The 18373-nt window shown below is 46.8% G+C and overlaps 1 protein-coding gene across 2 annotated transcripts in view; it reads left to right on the top strand.

Moving 5' to 3' along the window:
* The window catches only part of tgfbi (transforming growth factor, beta-induced), an 83152-nt gene that overhangs the window by 15253 nt on the left and 49526 nt on the right, over nt 1-18373 (top strand). For both annotated transcript variants that reach the window (XM_075482057.1, XM_075482056.1), the window contains exons 2-3: nt 2037-2135; nt 17691-17755. In XM_075482057.1, the coding sequence (XP_075338172.1) occupies nt 2037-2135; nt 17691-17755 (164 nt within the window). The remainder of the gene's footprint in view (nt 1-2036; nt 2136-17690; nt 17756-18373) is intronic.

Below are 18373 nucleotides of genomic sequence, written 5' to 3'. Positions count from 1 at the left end.
TACAGCAGGAACTAAAGTACCGCAGTACTAACGCGAAGTACGAGTACAGAACCAGCAGGAACTAAAGTACAGCAGGAACTAAAGTACAGCAGGAACTAAAGTACAGCAGGAACTAAAGTACAGCAGGAACTAAAGTACAGCAGTACTAACACGAATTACGAGTACCGAACCAGTAGGAACTAAAGTACAGCAGTACTAACGCGAAGTACGAGTACCGAACCAGCAGGAACTAAAGTACCGCAGTACTAACGCGAAGTACGAGTACCGAACCAGCAGGAACTAAAGTACAGCAGTACTAACGCGAAGTACGAGTACCGAACCAGCAGGAACTAAAGTACAGCAGTACTAACGCGAAGTACGAGTACCGAACCAGCAGGAACTAAAGTACAGCAGGAACTAAAGTACAGCAGTACTAACGCGAAGTACGAGTACAGAACCAGCAGGAACTAAAGTACAGCAGGAACTAAAGTACAGCAGTACTAACGCGAAGTACGAGTACCGAACCAGCAGGAACTAAAGTACAGCAGTACTAACGCGAAGTACGAGTACCGAACCAGCAGGAACTAAAGTACAGCAGGAACTAAAGTACAGCAGTACTAACGCGAAGTACGAGTACCGAACCAGCAGGAACTAAAGTACAGCAGTACTAACGCGAAGTACGAGTACCGAACCAGCAGGAACTAAAGTACAGCAGGAACTAAAGTACCGCAGGAACTAAAGTACCGCAGTATTAACGCGAAGTACGAGTACCGAACCAGCAGGAACTAAAGTACCGCAGTATTAACGCGAAGTACGAGTACCGAAACAGCAGGAACTAAAGTACAGCAGGAACTAAAGTACAGCAGTACTAACACGAAGTACGAGTACCAAACCAGCAGGAACTAAAGTACAGCAGTACTAACGCGAAGTACGAGTACCGAACCAGCAGGAACTAAAGTACCGCAGTACTAACGCGAAGTACGAGTACCGAACCAGCAGGAACTAAAGTACAGCAGTACTAAAGCGAAGTACGAGTACCGAACCAGCAGGAACTAAAGTACCGCAGTACTAACGCGAAGTACGATAACCGAACCAGCAGGAACTAAAGTACAGCAGTACCAACGCGAAGTACGAGTACCGAACCAGCAGGAACTAAAGTACAGCAGTACTAAAGCGAAGTACGATAACCGAACCAGCAGGAACTAAAGTACCGCAGTACTAACGCGAAGTACGATAACCGAACCAGCAGGAACTAAAGTACAGCAGTACTAACGCGAAGTACGAGTACCGAACCAGCAGGAACTAAAGTACAGCAGTACTAACGCGAAGTACGAGTACCGAACCAGCAGGAACTAAAGTACATCAGGAACTAAAGTACAGCAGTACTAACGCGAAGTACGAGTACCGAAACAGCAGGAACTAAAGTACAGCAGGAACTAAAGTACAGCAGTACTAACGCGAAGTACGAGTACCGAACCAGCAGGAACTAAAGTACAGCAGTACTAACGCGAAGTACGAGTACCGAACCAGCAGGAACTAAAGTACAGCAGTAGAACCGGAGCCCTCCTTGCTTTAAGGTGGAATTAGACAGTTTAAGGTGGAATTAGACAGTTTAAGGTGGAATTAGACAGTTTAATGTGGGAATTAGACAGTTTAATGTGAGAATTAGACAGTTTAATGTGAGAATTAGACAGTTTAAGGTGGAATTAGAGAGTTTCAGGTGGAATTACACAGTTTAAGGTGGAGTTAGACAGTTTAAAGTGGAAGTAGACAGTTTAAGGTGGAATTAGACAGTTTAAGGTGGGAATTAGACAGTTTAAGGTGGAATTAGACGGTTTAAGGTGGACGGTGAGATGGACTCAGCTGGACTGAATTAACGAGCAGAAACATCAGACTTTGTGGTTCTGAGTCAGACGGTCAGTGGGTCCAAACCCACGGTGACGTCACCACCATAGTATGACGGCGGTGTCTGTAATTTAAGGTGGAATGAGAGGCTGCGGTGCGTTCAGGGTCAGATGTCAGAGTGTGTAAACGTGCCCCCTCTTTCTCTCTTCCAGGCCCAACGTTTGTGCCATGCAGCAGATCAAAGACACCAACAAGAAGTACTTCACCAACTGCAAACAGTGGTACCACCGGAAGATCTGCGGCAAGCCCACGTGAGTCCCACCGAGAACACGAAGACACGCTCTGCACGAGGCCGCGCTGTCCGGTTCTGATCCAGTTCTGGCCCGGTTCTGAGTGAAAACCTTCTTATATAGAACACATCATATAGACTAACCCTAACCCGGACCGGAGTCCCGCTGAGCGGACCTTCAGGTGTTTCCCTCTTTGTGAGGACCCCTCTGACAATAATAATAATAACATATTTTATTTATAAAGCACTTTACATCAACTTAATGACCTCAGAGGGCTACGTTTTAAAACTAGCATTTAAAAAAACAATTTAGTTTCAGTTAAGCTAAAGGCTTTTATAAAAAGGTGAGCTTTCAGGCCTTTTTTAAAAGAGTCCACAGACTGTGGGGCCCTTAGATGGTCAGGGAGAGCCTTCCACAGTCTGTGGGGCCCTTAGATGGTCAGGGAGAGCCTTCCACAGACTGTGAGGCCCTTAGATGGTCAGGGAGAGCCTTCCACAGACTGTGGGGCCCTTAGATGGTCAGGGAGAGCCTTCCACAGTCTGTGGGGCCCTTAGATGGTCAGGGAGAGCCTTCCACAGACTGTGGGGCCCTTAGATGGTCAGGGAGATCCTTCCACAGTCTGTGGGGCCCTTAGATGGTCAGGGAGAGCCTTCCACAGTCTGTGGGGCCCTTAGATGGTCAGGGAGATCCTTCCACAGTCTGTGGGGCCCTTAGATGGTCAGGGAGAGCCTTCCACAGACTGTGGGGCCCTTAGATGGTCAGGGAGAGCCTTCCACAGTCTGTGGGGCCCTTAGATGGTCAGGGAGAGCCTTCCACAGTCTGTGGGGCCCTTAGATGGTCAGGGAGAGCCTTCCACAGTCTGTGGGGCCCTTAGATGGTCAGGGAGAGCCTTCCACAGTCTGTGGGGCCCTTAGATGGTCAGGGAGAGCCTTCCACAGACTGTGGGGCCCTTAGATGGTCAGGGAGAGCCTTCCACAGTCTGTGGGGCCCTTAGATGGTCAGGGAGAGCCTTCCACAGACTGTGGGGCCCTTAGATGGTCAGGGAGAGCCTTCCACAGTCTGTGGGGCCCTTAGATGGTCAGGGAGAGCCTTCCACAGTCTGTGGGGCCCTTAGATGGTCAGGGAGAGCCTTCCACAGACTGTGGGGCCCTTAGATGGTCAGGGAGAGCCCTCCACAGTCTGTGGGGCCCTTAGATGGTCAGGGAGAGCCTTCCACAGTCTGTGGGGCCCTTAGATGGTCAGGGAGAGCCTTCCACAGACTGTGGGGCCCTTAGATGGTCAGGGAGAGCCTTCCACAGTCTGTGGGGCCCTTAGATGGTCAGGGAGAGCCTTCCACAGTCTGTGGGGCCCTTAGATGGTCAGGGAGAGCCTTCCACAGACTGTGGGGCCCTTAGATGGTCAGGGAGAGCCTTCCACAGACTGTGGGGCCCTTAGATGGTCAGGGAGAGCCTTCCACAGACTGTGGGGCCCTTAGATGGTCAGGGAGAGCCCTCCACAGTCTGTGGGGCCCTTAGATGGTCAGGGAGAGCCTTCCACAGACTGTGGGGCCCTTAGATGGTCAGGGAGAGCCTTCCACAGTCTGTGGGGCCCTTAGATGGTCAGGGAGAGCCTTCCACAGACTGTGGGGCCCTTAGATGGTCAGGGAGAGCCTTCCACAGACTGTGGGGCCCTTAGATGGTCAGGGAGAGCCTTCCACAGTCTGTGGGGCCCTTAGATGGTCAGGGAGAGCCTTCCACAGACTGTGGGGCCCTTAGATGGCCAGGGAGAGCCTTCCACAGTCTGTGGGGCCCTTAGATGGTCAGGGAGAGCCTTCCACAGACTGGCAGCTGGGCTGAAGGTGCGGTGGCCCAGAGTCCTGAGTGAGACAAAGGCGTTGGACAAGTTTTTGGGAATCAGGGAGAGTGAGTACGGAGTTTGGCGACGTTTCTGAGGTGGAAGAAGGAGGTTTGATGTGGGCCTCAAAGGTCAGGTGAGGGTCCATCCTGACACCGAGATTAGTGACTGACTGAGGGTGAGAGGTGGATGTTGTGGCCGGAGAAGGTGATGCTGGCAAGAATGGCTTCTGTTTTTGAGCTGATAGGTTGCAGGACGTTTGCCGACATCCATGATCTCCTCAAGGTCGAAACTGTGGATAAGGCTGCAGGGGGGGGGGGGGGGGGTTGTTTTATCCCCTGAACACCTACTGTCGCATATATGCTCCAAACCGTTTGACTCAATCAACCAGCTGAGATAGCATCTTCATTCCCCCAATGCCGGTTAGTCCATTTTCACTACGGACCTTTATATAAGGAACCTTTATATAAATAAATATGTAAAAAAAAAAAAAGGGTGTATAAAAAAACATTGTTTTTTCACTGTTATATTACTGTGTTGTTGTTAACTTATTATTGAACATTATGCCTGGTGTCGCAAATATGCATCATACCAAAATTTCTATTTTTATTTTTTGTGGAAAAAAAGATAAATTAATAATCTCAGCATTATTTACCATCTACTTAAAGGCTAAAACACATACAAAACATTTTTTTATATATAGCTATATAAATTCAGGCGTTAAGGGGTTAATGTAGAGTTGGGTGTCATCAGCGTAGCAGTGGAAAGATATTCCAAGACACGACCAAGGGGAGCATGTACAGTGTGAAGAGGGTGGGCCGAGGACGGAACCTTGAGGGACACCACAGGTAACGGTCTGCTGTTGCAGCTCCCAGGGATACATATTCTGTTCTGTCAGTGAGATGTGATGTGAACCAGTTCTGACCTGGGGCCTAAGCCCCAAAACGAGGTCTTAAGCGGGCCCGGACAGGACGAGACCCGACGTCCTGAGAGACGGATCAGGGCTGAGGAGCCCAAACGTGTCCCTGCAGAGCTGTGAACAGGACAGGAAGCTGAGGGCCTGATTTAAGAGGCAGAGTTTCCCTGCTGCAGCTCGCTGTGTTTACACAGAGGTTCTGCTTCAGATCACAGGCAGATGACAAACAGTCGGAGAGTCTTCCTGGAAGCTTGGAAACAGATGTGAACTCACATTAAAACGGGACGTTTGGACACATTTTGGGTTTCTCGTCTCAGTTTGGACCAAAACTTTCAGAGTTTGAGTGTTTTGGTTCTGGAGGCGGAGCTTCTGACGGGCTGACCATGATGGAACCCCCCGATGACCCGTCCTCACAGCTTCAGCCTGGACCATCCACTGCCCGTTTCCCCAGGTGCATCATGGGTAATGCAGTGTTTCCAACACGTGTTCATGGGAAACGTTAAAGAAGATAAACTCATGAAAAGGTTTTTAGAAGATTCACATGTCAGAAGGTAAAAGTCTGCGAACAGAAGATAAAACCTTTATGAACCGACCCACAGAATCAGGTGTTCACAGCCAGGTAAACACAGTTGACCTCTGACCAACGCTAAGGTCAGAAGGATTTCACACTCGGGTGAAGGAAGGCCGCCTGAGCTTTGGATCATCGTCTCTTTGCAACATCAGGTAAGTCTGGTTGTATCAGTCTGACACCAGTTCCTGCTACAGAACCCCTGAAGATGGTCCAGAACCCCTTGCAGATGGTCCAAAACCCCCTTCAGATGGTCCAGAACCCCTGAAGATGGTCCAGAACCCCTTGCAGATGGTCCAGAACTCCTCCAGATGGTCCAGAACCCCTGAAGATGGTCCAGAACCCCCTGCAGATGGTCCAGAACCCCTGCAGATGGTCCAGAACCCCTCCAGATGGTCCAGAACCACTGAAGATGGTCCAGAACCCCTTGCAGATGGTCCAGAACCCCCTGCAGATGGTTCAGAACCCCTTCAGATGGTCCAGAACCCCCTGAAGATGGTCCAGAACCCCTGCAGATGGTCCAGAACCCCCTGAAGATGGTCCAGAACCCCTCCAGATGGTCCAGAACCTCCTGAAGATGGTCCAGAACCCCTGAAGATGGTCCAGAACCCTTTGCAGATGGTCCAAAACCCCCTTCAGATGGTCCAGAACCTCTTCAGATGGTCCAGAACCTCCTGAAGATGGTTCAGAACCCCCTGCAGATGGTCCAGAACCCCCTTCAGATGGTCCAGAACCCCTGAAGATGGTCCAGAACCCCCTTCAGATGGTCCAGAACCTCTTCAGATGGTCCAGAACCCTTTCAGATGGTCCAGAACCCCCTTCAGATGGTCCAGTACCCCCTGCAGATGGTCCAGAACCCCCTGCAGATGGTCCAGAACCCCCTGAAGATGGTCCAGAACCCCTGAAAATGGTTCAGAACCCCCTGCAGATGGTCCAGAACCCCTGCAGATGGTCCAGAACCCCCTGCAGATGGTCCGGAACCCCCTGAAGATGGTCCAGAACCCTTTGCAGATGGTCCAAAACACCCTTCAGATGGTCCAGAACCCCTTCAGATGGTCCAGAACCTCCTGAAGATGGTTCAGAACCCCCTGCAGATGGTCCAGAACCCCCTTCAGATTGTCCAGAACCCCTGAAGATGGTCCAGAACCCCTTCAGATGGTCCAGAAACCCCTTGCAGATGGTCCAGAACCCCTTCAGATGGTCCAGAACCTCCTGAAGATGGTCCAGAACCCCTGAAGATGGTTCAGAACCCCCTGTAGATGGTCCAGAACCCCCTAAGATGGTCCAGAACCTCCCGAAGATGGTTCAGAAGCCCCTGCAGGTGGCCCAGATCCCCTGAAGATGGTTCAGAACCCCCTGCAGATGGTCCAGAAGCCCCTGAAGATGGTTCAGAACCCCCTGCAGATGGTCCAGAACCCCTGAAGTTGGGTTGGCTGCCTGAATCAGAACCGGTCCCTGATGCTGCCTACAGAGAGAGTTCTGGGTTAAACTCAGGAACCTCGTCTGGTTCTGGTTCTGACAGTCTCCGTTCCGACAGTCTCAGTCCAGTCTGTTCTCACTGGTGGTTTCATGATGGTGGAACCAGCTCCCAGATGCTCTCACTTAAGTCCCTCTGACTCTGGACTTCTGGCCCGGTTCTGGCCCGGTTCTGGTTGGGTTTGTCCTCAGCTTTGACGTGGTTCCTCCTCTGGGTCGACATGAAGCCACTCTGAATGACAGAGGCTCGGATCAGAACCAGCACCTGACCACATGGTGTCCCAGCTGCTTCCTGGTTGGACCTCCCACCTGGTGGATGTCTGGGGGCGGAGCTCTAAGGCTGACTCAGTGATTACCCTCAGATGGCTGAGTGGTGGGCTGGTTTCCATGGAAACGGCTGCCTCAGCAGACTCATCTGTTCCTCATTTCCCCTCTTTGCCTTCTCCTCGTCTTTAATTTTCTCTCATCTGCTTCGAGTTTCTTCTCCTTTCCCCTCTTTTCTTTCTCGCTCTGTCCTCTGGTCGCTCTTTAATCTTTTGGCCTCCGGCTCTGCGGTCGGGTTCAGGACGCTGAGGCAGCTCCCAGCTCAGAAACAGGAAGTGAGACTTTCTGTGGACGTTTGGAGGAAGCTGCAGCAGAACCTGAGCGCCCGGCACACAAATCCCCCCGAACACACACGCTCAGTGTTGGTCGGGTTGGATTTACGCCGCCGGGGGGTCGAAGCAGGACAGAAGTGTCTTTGTCTGCAGCTCCGGATCTGTGGGGGGGTCAGAGGTCAGCAGAGGGAGGACTCATTACTCACAGCCCCCTCCAGACCCGACTCCCCCCGTCCCTCGGCGCTCAGCCCTCCAACTGAACTCTGTCCAAACACTCCAACCACGTCTGCATTTCATGTGGAAACAGTCTGAGGTTCACCAGAGCTCCACCCACAGACTTTCTTCTTCTTCTTCTTCTTCTGACACAAACGCAGAGGCTGTGTTCGAAACCGCATACTACATACCACATACTACATACTGCATACTGCATACTACATACTGCATACCACATACTACATACTGCATACTACATACTACATACTGCATACTGCATACTACATACTGTATACTGCATACTGCATACTACATACTGTATACTGCATACTACATACTACATACTACATACTGCATACTACATACTACATACTGCATACTGTATACTGCATACTACATACTACATACTACATACTGCATACTACATACTACATACTGCATACTGCATACTGCATACTACATACTGCATACTGCATACTACATACTACATACTGTATACTGCATACTACATACTACATACTGCATACTGCATACTGCATACTACATACTGCATACTACATACTACATACTGCATACTGCATACTGCATACCGCATACCACATACTGCATACTACATACTGCATACTGCATACTGCATACTACATACTACATACTGCATACTACATACTACATACTGCATACTGCATACTGCATACCGCATACCACATACTGCATACTACATACTGCATACTGCATACTACATACTGTATACTGCATACTACATACTACATACTACATACTGCACACTACATACTGCATACTGCATACTGCATACCGCATACCACATACTACATACTGCATACTGCATACTACATACTGCATACTGCATACTACATACTGTATACTGCATACTACATACTACATACTGCATACTGCATACTACATACTGTATACTACATACTGCATACTGCATACTGCATACTACATACTGCATACTGCATTCTGCATACTGCATGCTACATGCTACATGCTACATACTACATACTGCATACTACACACTACATACTGTATACTACATGCTACATACTACATGCTACATGCTACATACTACATACTTCATGCTACATACTGCATACTGCATACTACATACTACATACTGCATACTACATACTGCATACTGCATTCTGCATACTGCATGCTACATGCTACATGCTACATACTGCATACTACACACTACATACTGTATACTGCATACTGCATACCGCATACCACATACTACATACTGCATACTGCATACTACATACTGCATACTGCATACTACATACTGTATACTGCATACTACATACTACATACTGCATACTGCATACTACATACTGCATACTGCATACTGCATACTGCATGCCACATGCTACGTGCTACATACTACATACTGCATACTACACACTACATACTACATACTGCATACTACATACTGCATACTGCATTCTGCATACTGCATGCTACATGCTACATGCTACATACTACATACTGCATACTACACACTACATACTGTATACTACATGCTACATACTACATGCTACATGCTACATACTACATACTTCATGCTACATACTGCATACTGCATACTGCATGCTACATGCTACATGCTACATGCTACATACTACATACTACATACTGCATACTACACACTACATACTACATACTGCATACTACATACTACATACTGCATACTACATACTACATACTGCATACCGCATACCGCATACTACATACTACATACTGCATACCGCATACCGCATACTACATACTACATACCGCATACTGCATACCGCATACCGCATACTACATACTGCATACTGCATACTACATACTGCATACTACATACTACATACTGCATACTGCATACCGCATACCACATACTACATACTGCACACTACATACTGCATACTGCATACTACATACTGTATACTGCATACCACATACCGCATACTACATACTACATACTGCATACCGCATACCGCATACTACATACTACATACCGCATACTGCATACCACATACTACATACTGCATACTCCATACTACATACTGCATACTACATACTGCATACTGCATACTACATACTACATACTGCATACTGCATACCGCATACTACATACTGCACACTGCATACTGCATACTGCATACTACATACTGCATACTGCATACCACATACTACATACTGCACACTACATACTGCATACTACATACCGTATACTGCATACTACATACTGCATACTGCATACTACATACTGTATACTACATACTGCATACTGCATACTGCATACTGCATGCTACATGCTACATGCTACATACTACATACTGCACACTACATACTGCATACTACATGCTACATACTACATGCTACATGCTACATACTACATACTTCATGCTACATGCTACATACTGCATACTGCATACCGCATACCGCATACCACATACCACATACTACATACTACATACTGCATACTGCATACTGCACACTGCATACTACATACTGCATACTGCATACTGCATACTACATACTACATACTACATACCGCATACCGCATACCACATACCACATACCACATACCGCATACCGCATACTGCATACTACATACTACATACTACATACCGCATACCACATACTACATACTGCATACTGCATACTGCATACTACATACTACATACTGCATACTACATACTGCATACTTTATACCGCATACCGCATACTACATACTACATACTACATACTGCATACCGCATACTGCATACCGCATACCGCATACTACATACTACATACTGCATACTGCATACCGCATACCGCATACTACATACTACATACTGCATACTGCATACTACATACTACATACTGCATACTACATGCTACATACTACATGCTACATGCTACATACTACATACTTCATGCTACATGCTACATACTGCATACTGCATACCGCATACCGCATACCACATACCACATACTACATACTACATACTGCATACTGCATACTGCACACTGCATACTACATACTGCATACTGCATACTGCATACTACATACTACATACTACATACCGCATACCGCATACCACATACCACATACCACATACCGCATACCGCATACCGCATACTACATACTACATACTACATACCGCATACCACATACTACATACTGCATACTGCATACTGCATACTACATACTGCATACTACATACTACATACTGCATACCGCATACTGCATACCGCATACCGCATACTACATACTACATACTGCATACTGCATACCGCATACCGCATACTACATACTACATACTGCATACTGCATACCGCATACCGCATACTACATACTACATACTACATACTGCATACCGCATACTGCATACCGCATACCGCATACTACATACTACATACTGCATACTGCATACCGCATACCGCATACTACATACTACATACTGCATACTGCATACTGCATACTACATACTGCATACTACATACTACATACTGCATACCGCATACCGCATACTACATACTACATACTACATACTGCATACCGCATACCGCATACTACATACTACATACTACATACTGCATACTGCATACTGCATACTACATACTGCATACTGCATACTACATACTGCATACTGCATACCGCATACCGCATACCACATACCACATACTACATACTGCATACTGCATACTGCATACTACATACTGCATACTACATACTACATACTGCATACCGCATACCGCATACTACATACTACATACTACATACTGCATACCGCATACTGCATACCGCATACCGCATACTACATACTACATACTGCATACTGCATACTACATACTACATACTGCATACTACATACTACATACTGCATACCGCATACTGCATACCGCATACCGCATACTACATACTACATACTGCATACCGCATACCGCATACTACATACTACATACTACATACTGCATACCGCATACTGCATACCGCATACCGCATACTACATACTACATACCGCATACCGCATACTACATACTACATACTGCATACTGCATACCGCATACCGCATACCACATACTACATACTGCATACTACATACTGCATACCGCATACTACATACTGCATACTGCATACTACACACTACACACTGCATACCGCATACCGCATACTACATACTACGTACTACATACTACACACTACATACTGCATACCGCATACCGCATACTACATACTACATACTACATACTACATACTACACACTACATACTGCATACCGCATACCGCATACTACATACTACATACTGCATACTACACACTACATACTGCATACCGCATACCGCATACTACATACTACATACTGCATACCGCATACCGCATACTACATACCGCATACTACATACCACATACTGCATACTACATACTACATACTGCATACTACATACTACATACTACATACTGCATACTGCATACTACATACTACATACTGCATACTACATACTACATACTACATACTACATACTGCATACTGCATACTGCATACTGCATACTTCCATCCGTTTTGACAGGAAATGACGATCGGCGACGTCACATTACGTTGCATCTTGGGTAGTTTGAGTATGAGTAGTAACCTCATGATGCATACCCAACATTTAGGAGAATCTAGTATGCATCCGGGAACTTAAAAAAGTTAAAGTTAGTGGGAGAAGTAGGCGGCCAGACACAGCCAGACTTTCTTCTTCTTCTAACACAAACACAGACTTTACAGCAGCAGTCAGGGCCTCAGAGTGTCGGGCCTCAGAGTATCGGGGCCCCTGAGTGTCGGGGCCTCAGAGGTGATGGAGCTCCTGGGTTTTACGTTTGTTTTCTGAACAAAAAGCTTTATGGTTCCACCTCTGAACCATCTTGCTGCAGAACTTTCCAGGAAACAGGTTCAGCCTCTTTATGTGCTGCTTCTCACCGTGGCCCCTGGGTTAGGCCCCTGGGTTAGGCCCTGGGTTAGGCCCCTGGGTTAGGCCCTGGGTTAGGCCCCTGGGTTAGGCCCTGGGTTAGGCCCCTGGGTTAGGCCCCTGGGTTAGGCCCCTGGGTTAGGCCCCTGGGTTAGGCCCCTGGGTTAGGCACCTGGGTTAGGCCCTGGGTTAGGCCCCTGGGTTAGGCCCCTGGGTTAGGCCCTGGGTTAGGCCCCTGGGTTAGGCCCTGGGTTAGGCCCCTGGGTTAGGCCCCTGGGTTAGGCCCTGGGTTAGGCCCCTGGGTTAGGCCCTGGGTTAAGCACCTGGGTTAAGCACCTGGGTTAGGCCCCTGGGTTAGGCCCCTGACTCTGCTGGATGTTTCTGGAATGTTCCCTGCTCTGTTTGTTTTGTCAGAGCTCCACGGCACCCATCTTTGTTTATGTGGAGAACAAACCTGAGTCGAGTTTCCGTCTGGTTTGATAATCAGTCCAGTGTGTGTGTGTGTGTGCATGTGTGTGCATGTGTGTGTGTGTGTGTGTGTGTGCGTGTGTGTGCATGTGTGCCAACACATGCACACACACGGTAGCTGATCTCCATCTGTTTACATTTACTGCAGCAGCTCGGGGAGTTTTTCCTTCTTCAGCCTCCAAACGTTTTATTTTGTTAAAGCAGAACCAGAACCGGCTCTGTGTGATGCGAGCGGGACCGGGTCAGAGAACAGAACCGGCTCTGTGTGATGCATACTGAAACACATCCTGAAACATTATTCATCAGTTGTAATTATCAGGCAGTCTCTGGTCTCAGTGTGTCGCCTGACAGCAGACATGTTTACACGTGTTTACAGCCGGGCCACTGCTGGTTCTGGCTGCGTTACATCATCATTTCCTTGGACCTGGAAACTGATTCAGGACGACAGAGTTCTCGTTTTAGCTTCTGTTTTTAATGTCCAAACAGCTGGGAAAGCAGAAGCATGGCTTATTGTTCTTATATTTAAAAAGGATTTAATAGAAAAAGTAAAAAGTTGAACTGATTACAACAGAAATATTGATAAAATGCATCCGTTTAGTGTCCATCTGTAGTAATAAAGGTTCTTTAAAAACACACATGAATCAGGTCAGCTGGACGACTTCTTCTTTGGTCCTTAATTAGACTTATTCATCGTTCTTTAATACAAGTTTAAACAGTTTTGGGCTCTGGTGTATTCAGTTTTATTTCATCTCAATGATCTCAATGATTTTGAATGATCAAAATCTCTCTTTAAAGTTAAACAGTTTTAACTGTGAGGTCCGGGACATTTTTAATGATTGTTGTCACTAACGTTGATGAATTTCTGTAATTAATCTGTGTTGTCCCTGAATGAAGCCTGTCGGCTGCTCTCAGGTGTGGACTAAACCATTTCAGAGGGGTGGCAGAGCCCTCATTCAACCAAACTGACCTTCATTATGACATTAATTCATTATGGGTGCCAATGCAAAGGCATTAGACATTAGATTGTGTATACCTCATATTATTTTCCCGTTTCCGTCATGAATTTCAACGCACTACTAGTCTGGCACCGATGGTCCGATCGGCATAAATAGCACACCGCTGCGTGCGCAATGGACCTCAATCAGTGTGCTATACCGTTTGGCTGTCATTTATCGAAAGGAATTCCGGCAAAATGGAAAAATGTGGGGAAAGTGTGGATGGGAAAATGCATTGAAAATTAAAAAATAGGGCATATTTTGGCAGTTTGCGCCTCTTATATCCCTTATGAGGCCTTATAACTCAGCCATACATCATCGCACAGACCTCATTCAAAGTTTATATGTGACAGGAGACTCTCGGCTTTAACTTAACTAAAGGGTTTGTTGATACATTTTACAGCTTTGACACAACAGCAGTTTACGTTTTAGTAAGACTACATCTCGGCCGAGGTGTCTCTCCCACTCTAATTTCGATACTGCACCAATTCCACAAAAAAATGTCTCTCATTTCCAAAATATCTGCCCGATCTGGACAAATATTACTTCAAAATGTACGCATTTTTGTCCTCTTTCACACAAAGTCACACTCATTGAGTTCTGCCTCACAGATTCCTCACAAATTGCCTCTGAGCGCAGAGAGTTGGCCCTCCAGCTGACATTCCGCCCATTATAAACACCTAAAATCATAAAATTCAGGTAAAAAATTATTTTAAAACTGCCATAAAAAACGAGCCACACATAGTATCCGAATGAAAATTACACCGCTGGCTTCTGCCGTCTCTTGGGGTGCTGACGGTTCAAGAATTATTCAGATACGACTTTTACTTTTCGAACAGCGACCATTTGTTCGAGACAGTCGAGGGCAGTCAAAATTATAGTGTGATTTTAAGAAGCCATAGTGAGCGTACATGTCAGAGACACAGACGAGCTGCACCTGCTCCTGTTACCGGGGCAACGAGCCGCACCTGCTCCTGTTACCAGGGCAACGACTTGTTAGCCTGCTCTGTTCTAAGACTGCTTATGAGGGAAGAGCCAAGATGGCTGCCCTGTTATAACAGCTTCATGTTATAAATCTGATCTGCGTTTCTCCTTTAAACTGATAGTGAGGGGAAGTTTGAAAATACCCACAATGCAATGGGAAAATGCATTGAAAAGCACTTAACGAGGCCATTTTGAAAATGCCATAAAAGCTGTATTTTAAACAGGACCTTGATAAAAATGACATAACTGTCTTCATCAGACCTGTCCTAGGAATTTTGGGCCTGTGCGACATCACAGAGACCTCATTCAAAGTTTATATGTGACAGGAGACTCTCAGCTTTAACTGAACTAAAGGGTTTGTTGATGGGTGCCAATCTGCTGATTCAAAATTCAAAATTCAAATCAAGAAATCAAAATTTCTTCAGAAATGTTCTAGTATTTCTTCTAGTTAGAAATTTAAAAATGACACACAAAAAAACCTTTTCATTCCACGTGGTCTCTCCTGATGCTGCAGGTTTCCTCTGGTGATGGACACCTCATCATCTTCATCTGAATCTTCCTCTAAAACTTAAATAATGTTCATAAAGACGAGTTTACTGTGTGGTTGGAATGGTGCATCACTGTCTTCATCCAGCCGTTGCTGTGCAGCTGGAGGTCAGAACGTCCTAAGGGACTGAATGTTAGAAGAGTTTAAATCTGAAACGGTTAAATTTTATAAACTCTGTTCATCGGCTGAAAGCCTCTCTGTGAATCCTTTATTTTGGAGTGAACAGGAAGCGTTTTTCCTGGCGGGGATAGCAGGTCCCCTGTCTGGAGCCTGGCTGCAGATTCTTCTTCTCTCAGAGGAAACCAGCTTTATGAGGCCAGACGGCGGGTCCACGTTTATTATGGAAATCTCTACATGAAGTCCTGAAGGCCCGGCCGGGCCTGCACGCGTCATTACAGCCCACATGTAGCCGGTTTTCCAGCAGACAGACCTCCTCAGCTCCACCTGGTCCCCAGCTGACGCCTGTAAATCCTGCAGAGTCTTTCTGACGGTCAGCTGGTCGCTGTGTACCTCTTTGTGTCTGGTTTCCGTCCCTCATCCCTGACTGAGTCACCCGGACAGAACCGTGTGGTTCTTGTGGTTCCACTCGTTCCTGCTGAGTTGTTCTGATAGATCCAGAAGCTGGCAGGCTGTGACCCCGGAGGTCGTACCCGCTGTCAGTGATGACCCTTCAGATGCAGCAGCTGGGTGCAGTCCTCTGCAAACACCAATGGGTGGAGAAGCTGCCAGCTGACTCTGCTGGTCCTCAGCCGAAGCTTCAGGTGTTAGAGATCAGAGTTTCAGATCATTTCACATGTCAGACAGCCGGATTTCAGATTATAACCGACACCATCAGTTCCACTCTGTTTAATCTGCTTCAGCCTGCAGCCCTCCTCCTCCTCTCTGGGTTAGGGTTAACAGAGTGGGTTAGGGTTAACAGAGTGGGTTAGGGTTAACAGAGTGGGTTAGAGTTAGGTTAGGGTTAACAGAGTGGGTTAGGGTTAACAGAGTGGGTTAGAGTTAGGTTAGGGTTAACAGAGTGGGTTAGGGTTAGGTTAGGGTTAACAGAGTGGGTTAGGGTTAACAGAGTGGGTTAGAGTTAGGTTAGGGTTAACAGAGTGGGTTAGGGTTAACAGAGTGGGTTAGAGTTAGGTTAGGGTTAACAGAGTGGGTTAGGGTTAGGTTAGGGTTAACAGAGTGGGTTAGGGTTAACAGAGTGGGTTAGAGTTAGGTTAGGGTTAACAGAGTGGGTTAGGGTTAACAGAGTGGGTTAGGGTTAGGTTAGGGTTAACAGAGTGGGTTAGAGTTAGGTTAGGGTTAACAGAGTGGGTTAGAGTTAGGTTAGGGTTAACAGAGTGGGTTAGAGTTAGGTTAGGGTTAACAGAGTGGGTTAGGGTTGGGGTTAGGTTAGGGTTAACAGAGTGGGTTAGGGTTGGGGTTAGGTATTAGGGTTAGGGTTAACAGAGTGGAAACAAACTTTATGGAATGTGCTGCAGGTCAGAAATGTAAAAAGATGTTTGTCAACAGATGAAATGAACAGGAAATATGTTGAGTTCAGGAAATAAACTGTGTTTATCCTCATCAATCCCTGTGTGCTGAACATTATTTTTATAGTAACAACAAAGTTCTGTACGGCTCCCACCCAGGTCCTGATCCTAGTTCTGGTCCTGGTCCGAGTTTTGGTCCCGTTCTGAGTTCTGGTCCTGGTCCTGAGGATCCAGACCTCCATTAGAGCTGACAGCGAAGCTCTGGGTGATGAAATACTGTGCTGTGTTACGGGACCTTCTTTATTTATGAGCCCATGGAAAGACTGTTTGGAGCTCATAACTTTATTAGCATCATTATGAACAGACAGGAATTTATGTGTCTCCTGCAGCAGAAACAGTTCAGACCGTCGGGTTTTTATGGAGAAACAGGAAAAGGAGGGCAACTCAGGCACAACACTGAGAGCCGAGGAGGTCTGTGCATGAGGATAGGGGGTCCACAGGGGGTCCACAGGGGGTCTTCATGTGTTTTCTGGGGTCCTCATGTGTCCTTACATGGTGTGTCTTCTGCAGGGTGATCACCTACGAGTGCTGTCCAGGTTATGAGAAGATTCCTGGAGAGAGGGGCTGTCCTGCTGGTATGACCTCTGACACACAACAGCGAGCTCTCTGAGCTTTTAGTTCAATACAAATAAAACAGAGAACAAAAACTTACATAAAAACAAAGAGCAATATTAAATAAGTCAGTATATCTACGGACATAGATGAAGTTCATTTAAAGCCTGAAAAGTAAAGGGCTTAAAGACATGTCATGTATGGAGGGGTTAGGGTTATGGTTGGGTTAGATAGGGTTAGGGTTATGGGTTAGGGGTTAGGGTTAGGGTTAGGGTTAGATAGGGTTAGGGTTATGGGTTAGGGGTTAGGGTTAGGGTTAGGGTTAGATAGGGTTAGGGTTGGGGTTGGGGTTAGGCTCAATGGCCCCCTCCTACGTGATGTCTCAGTTCGGACTCCTGTTCAATCACCATGGAGTTTGGTATAGATGCCATAGGTCTCAGTACCCGACTGATGGCTGCTGCGTGTGCTGGAATGGTCTTGGAGTAACTCAGGAGGCCGTGGGAAACTCCGTGCATTTCTGGGTTTATGTTAAAAAATGGGTGTGACACAAGGTCCGTATCCGTGTGTGTCATGTGTTGTGGGGAGAAAGGAAAGAAGGGAAGGAAAAGAGGGGGGGGGTTTGGAAAAGATTAATTATGGGT

Source organism: Odontesthes bonariensis, chromosome 13, assembly GCF_027942865.1.
Source record: "Odontesthes bonariensis isolate fOdoBon6 chromosome 13, fOdoBon6.hap1, whole genome shotgun sequence".
NCBI classification, from domain to species: domain Eukaryota; kingdom Metazoa; phylum Chordata; class Actinopteri; order Atheriniformes; family Atherinopsidae; genus Odontesthes; species Odontesthes bonariensis.
The sequence above is the reverse complement of the archived record's forward strand: the minus strand, read 5'-3'. Positions and strand labels throughout refer to the sequence as shown.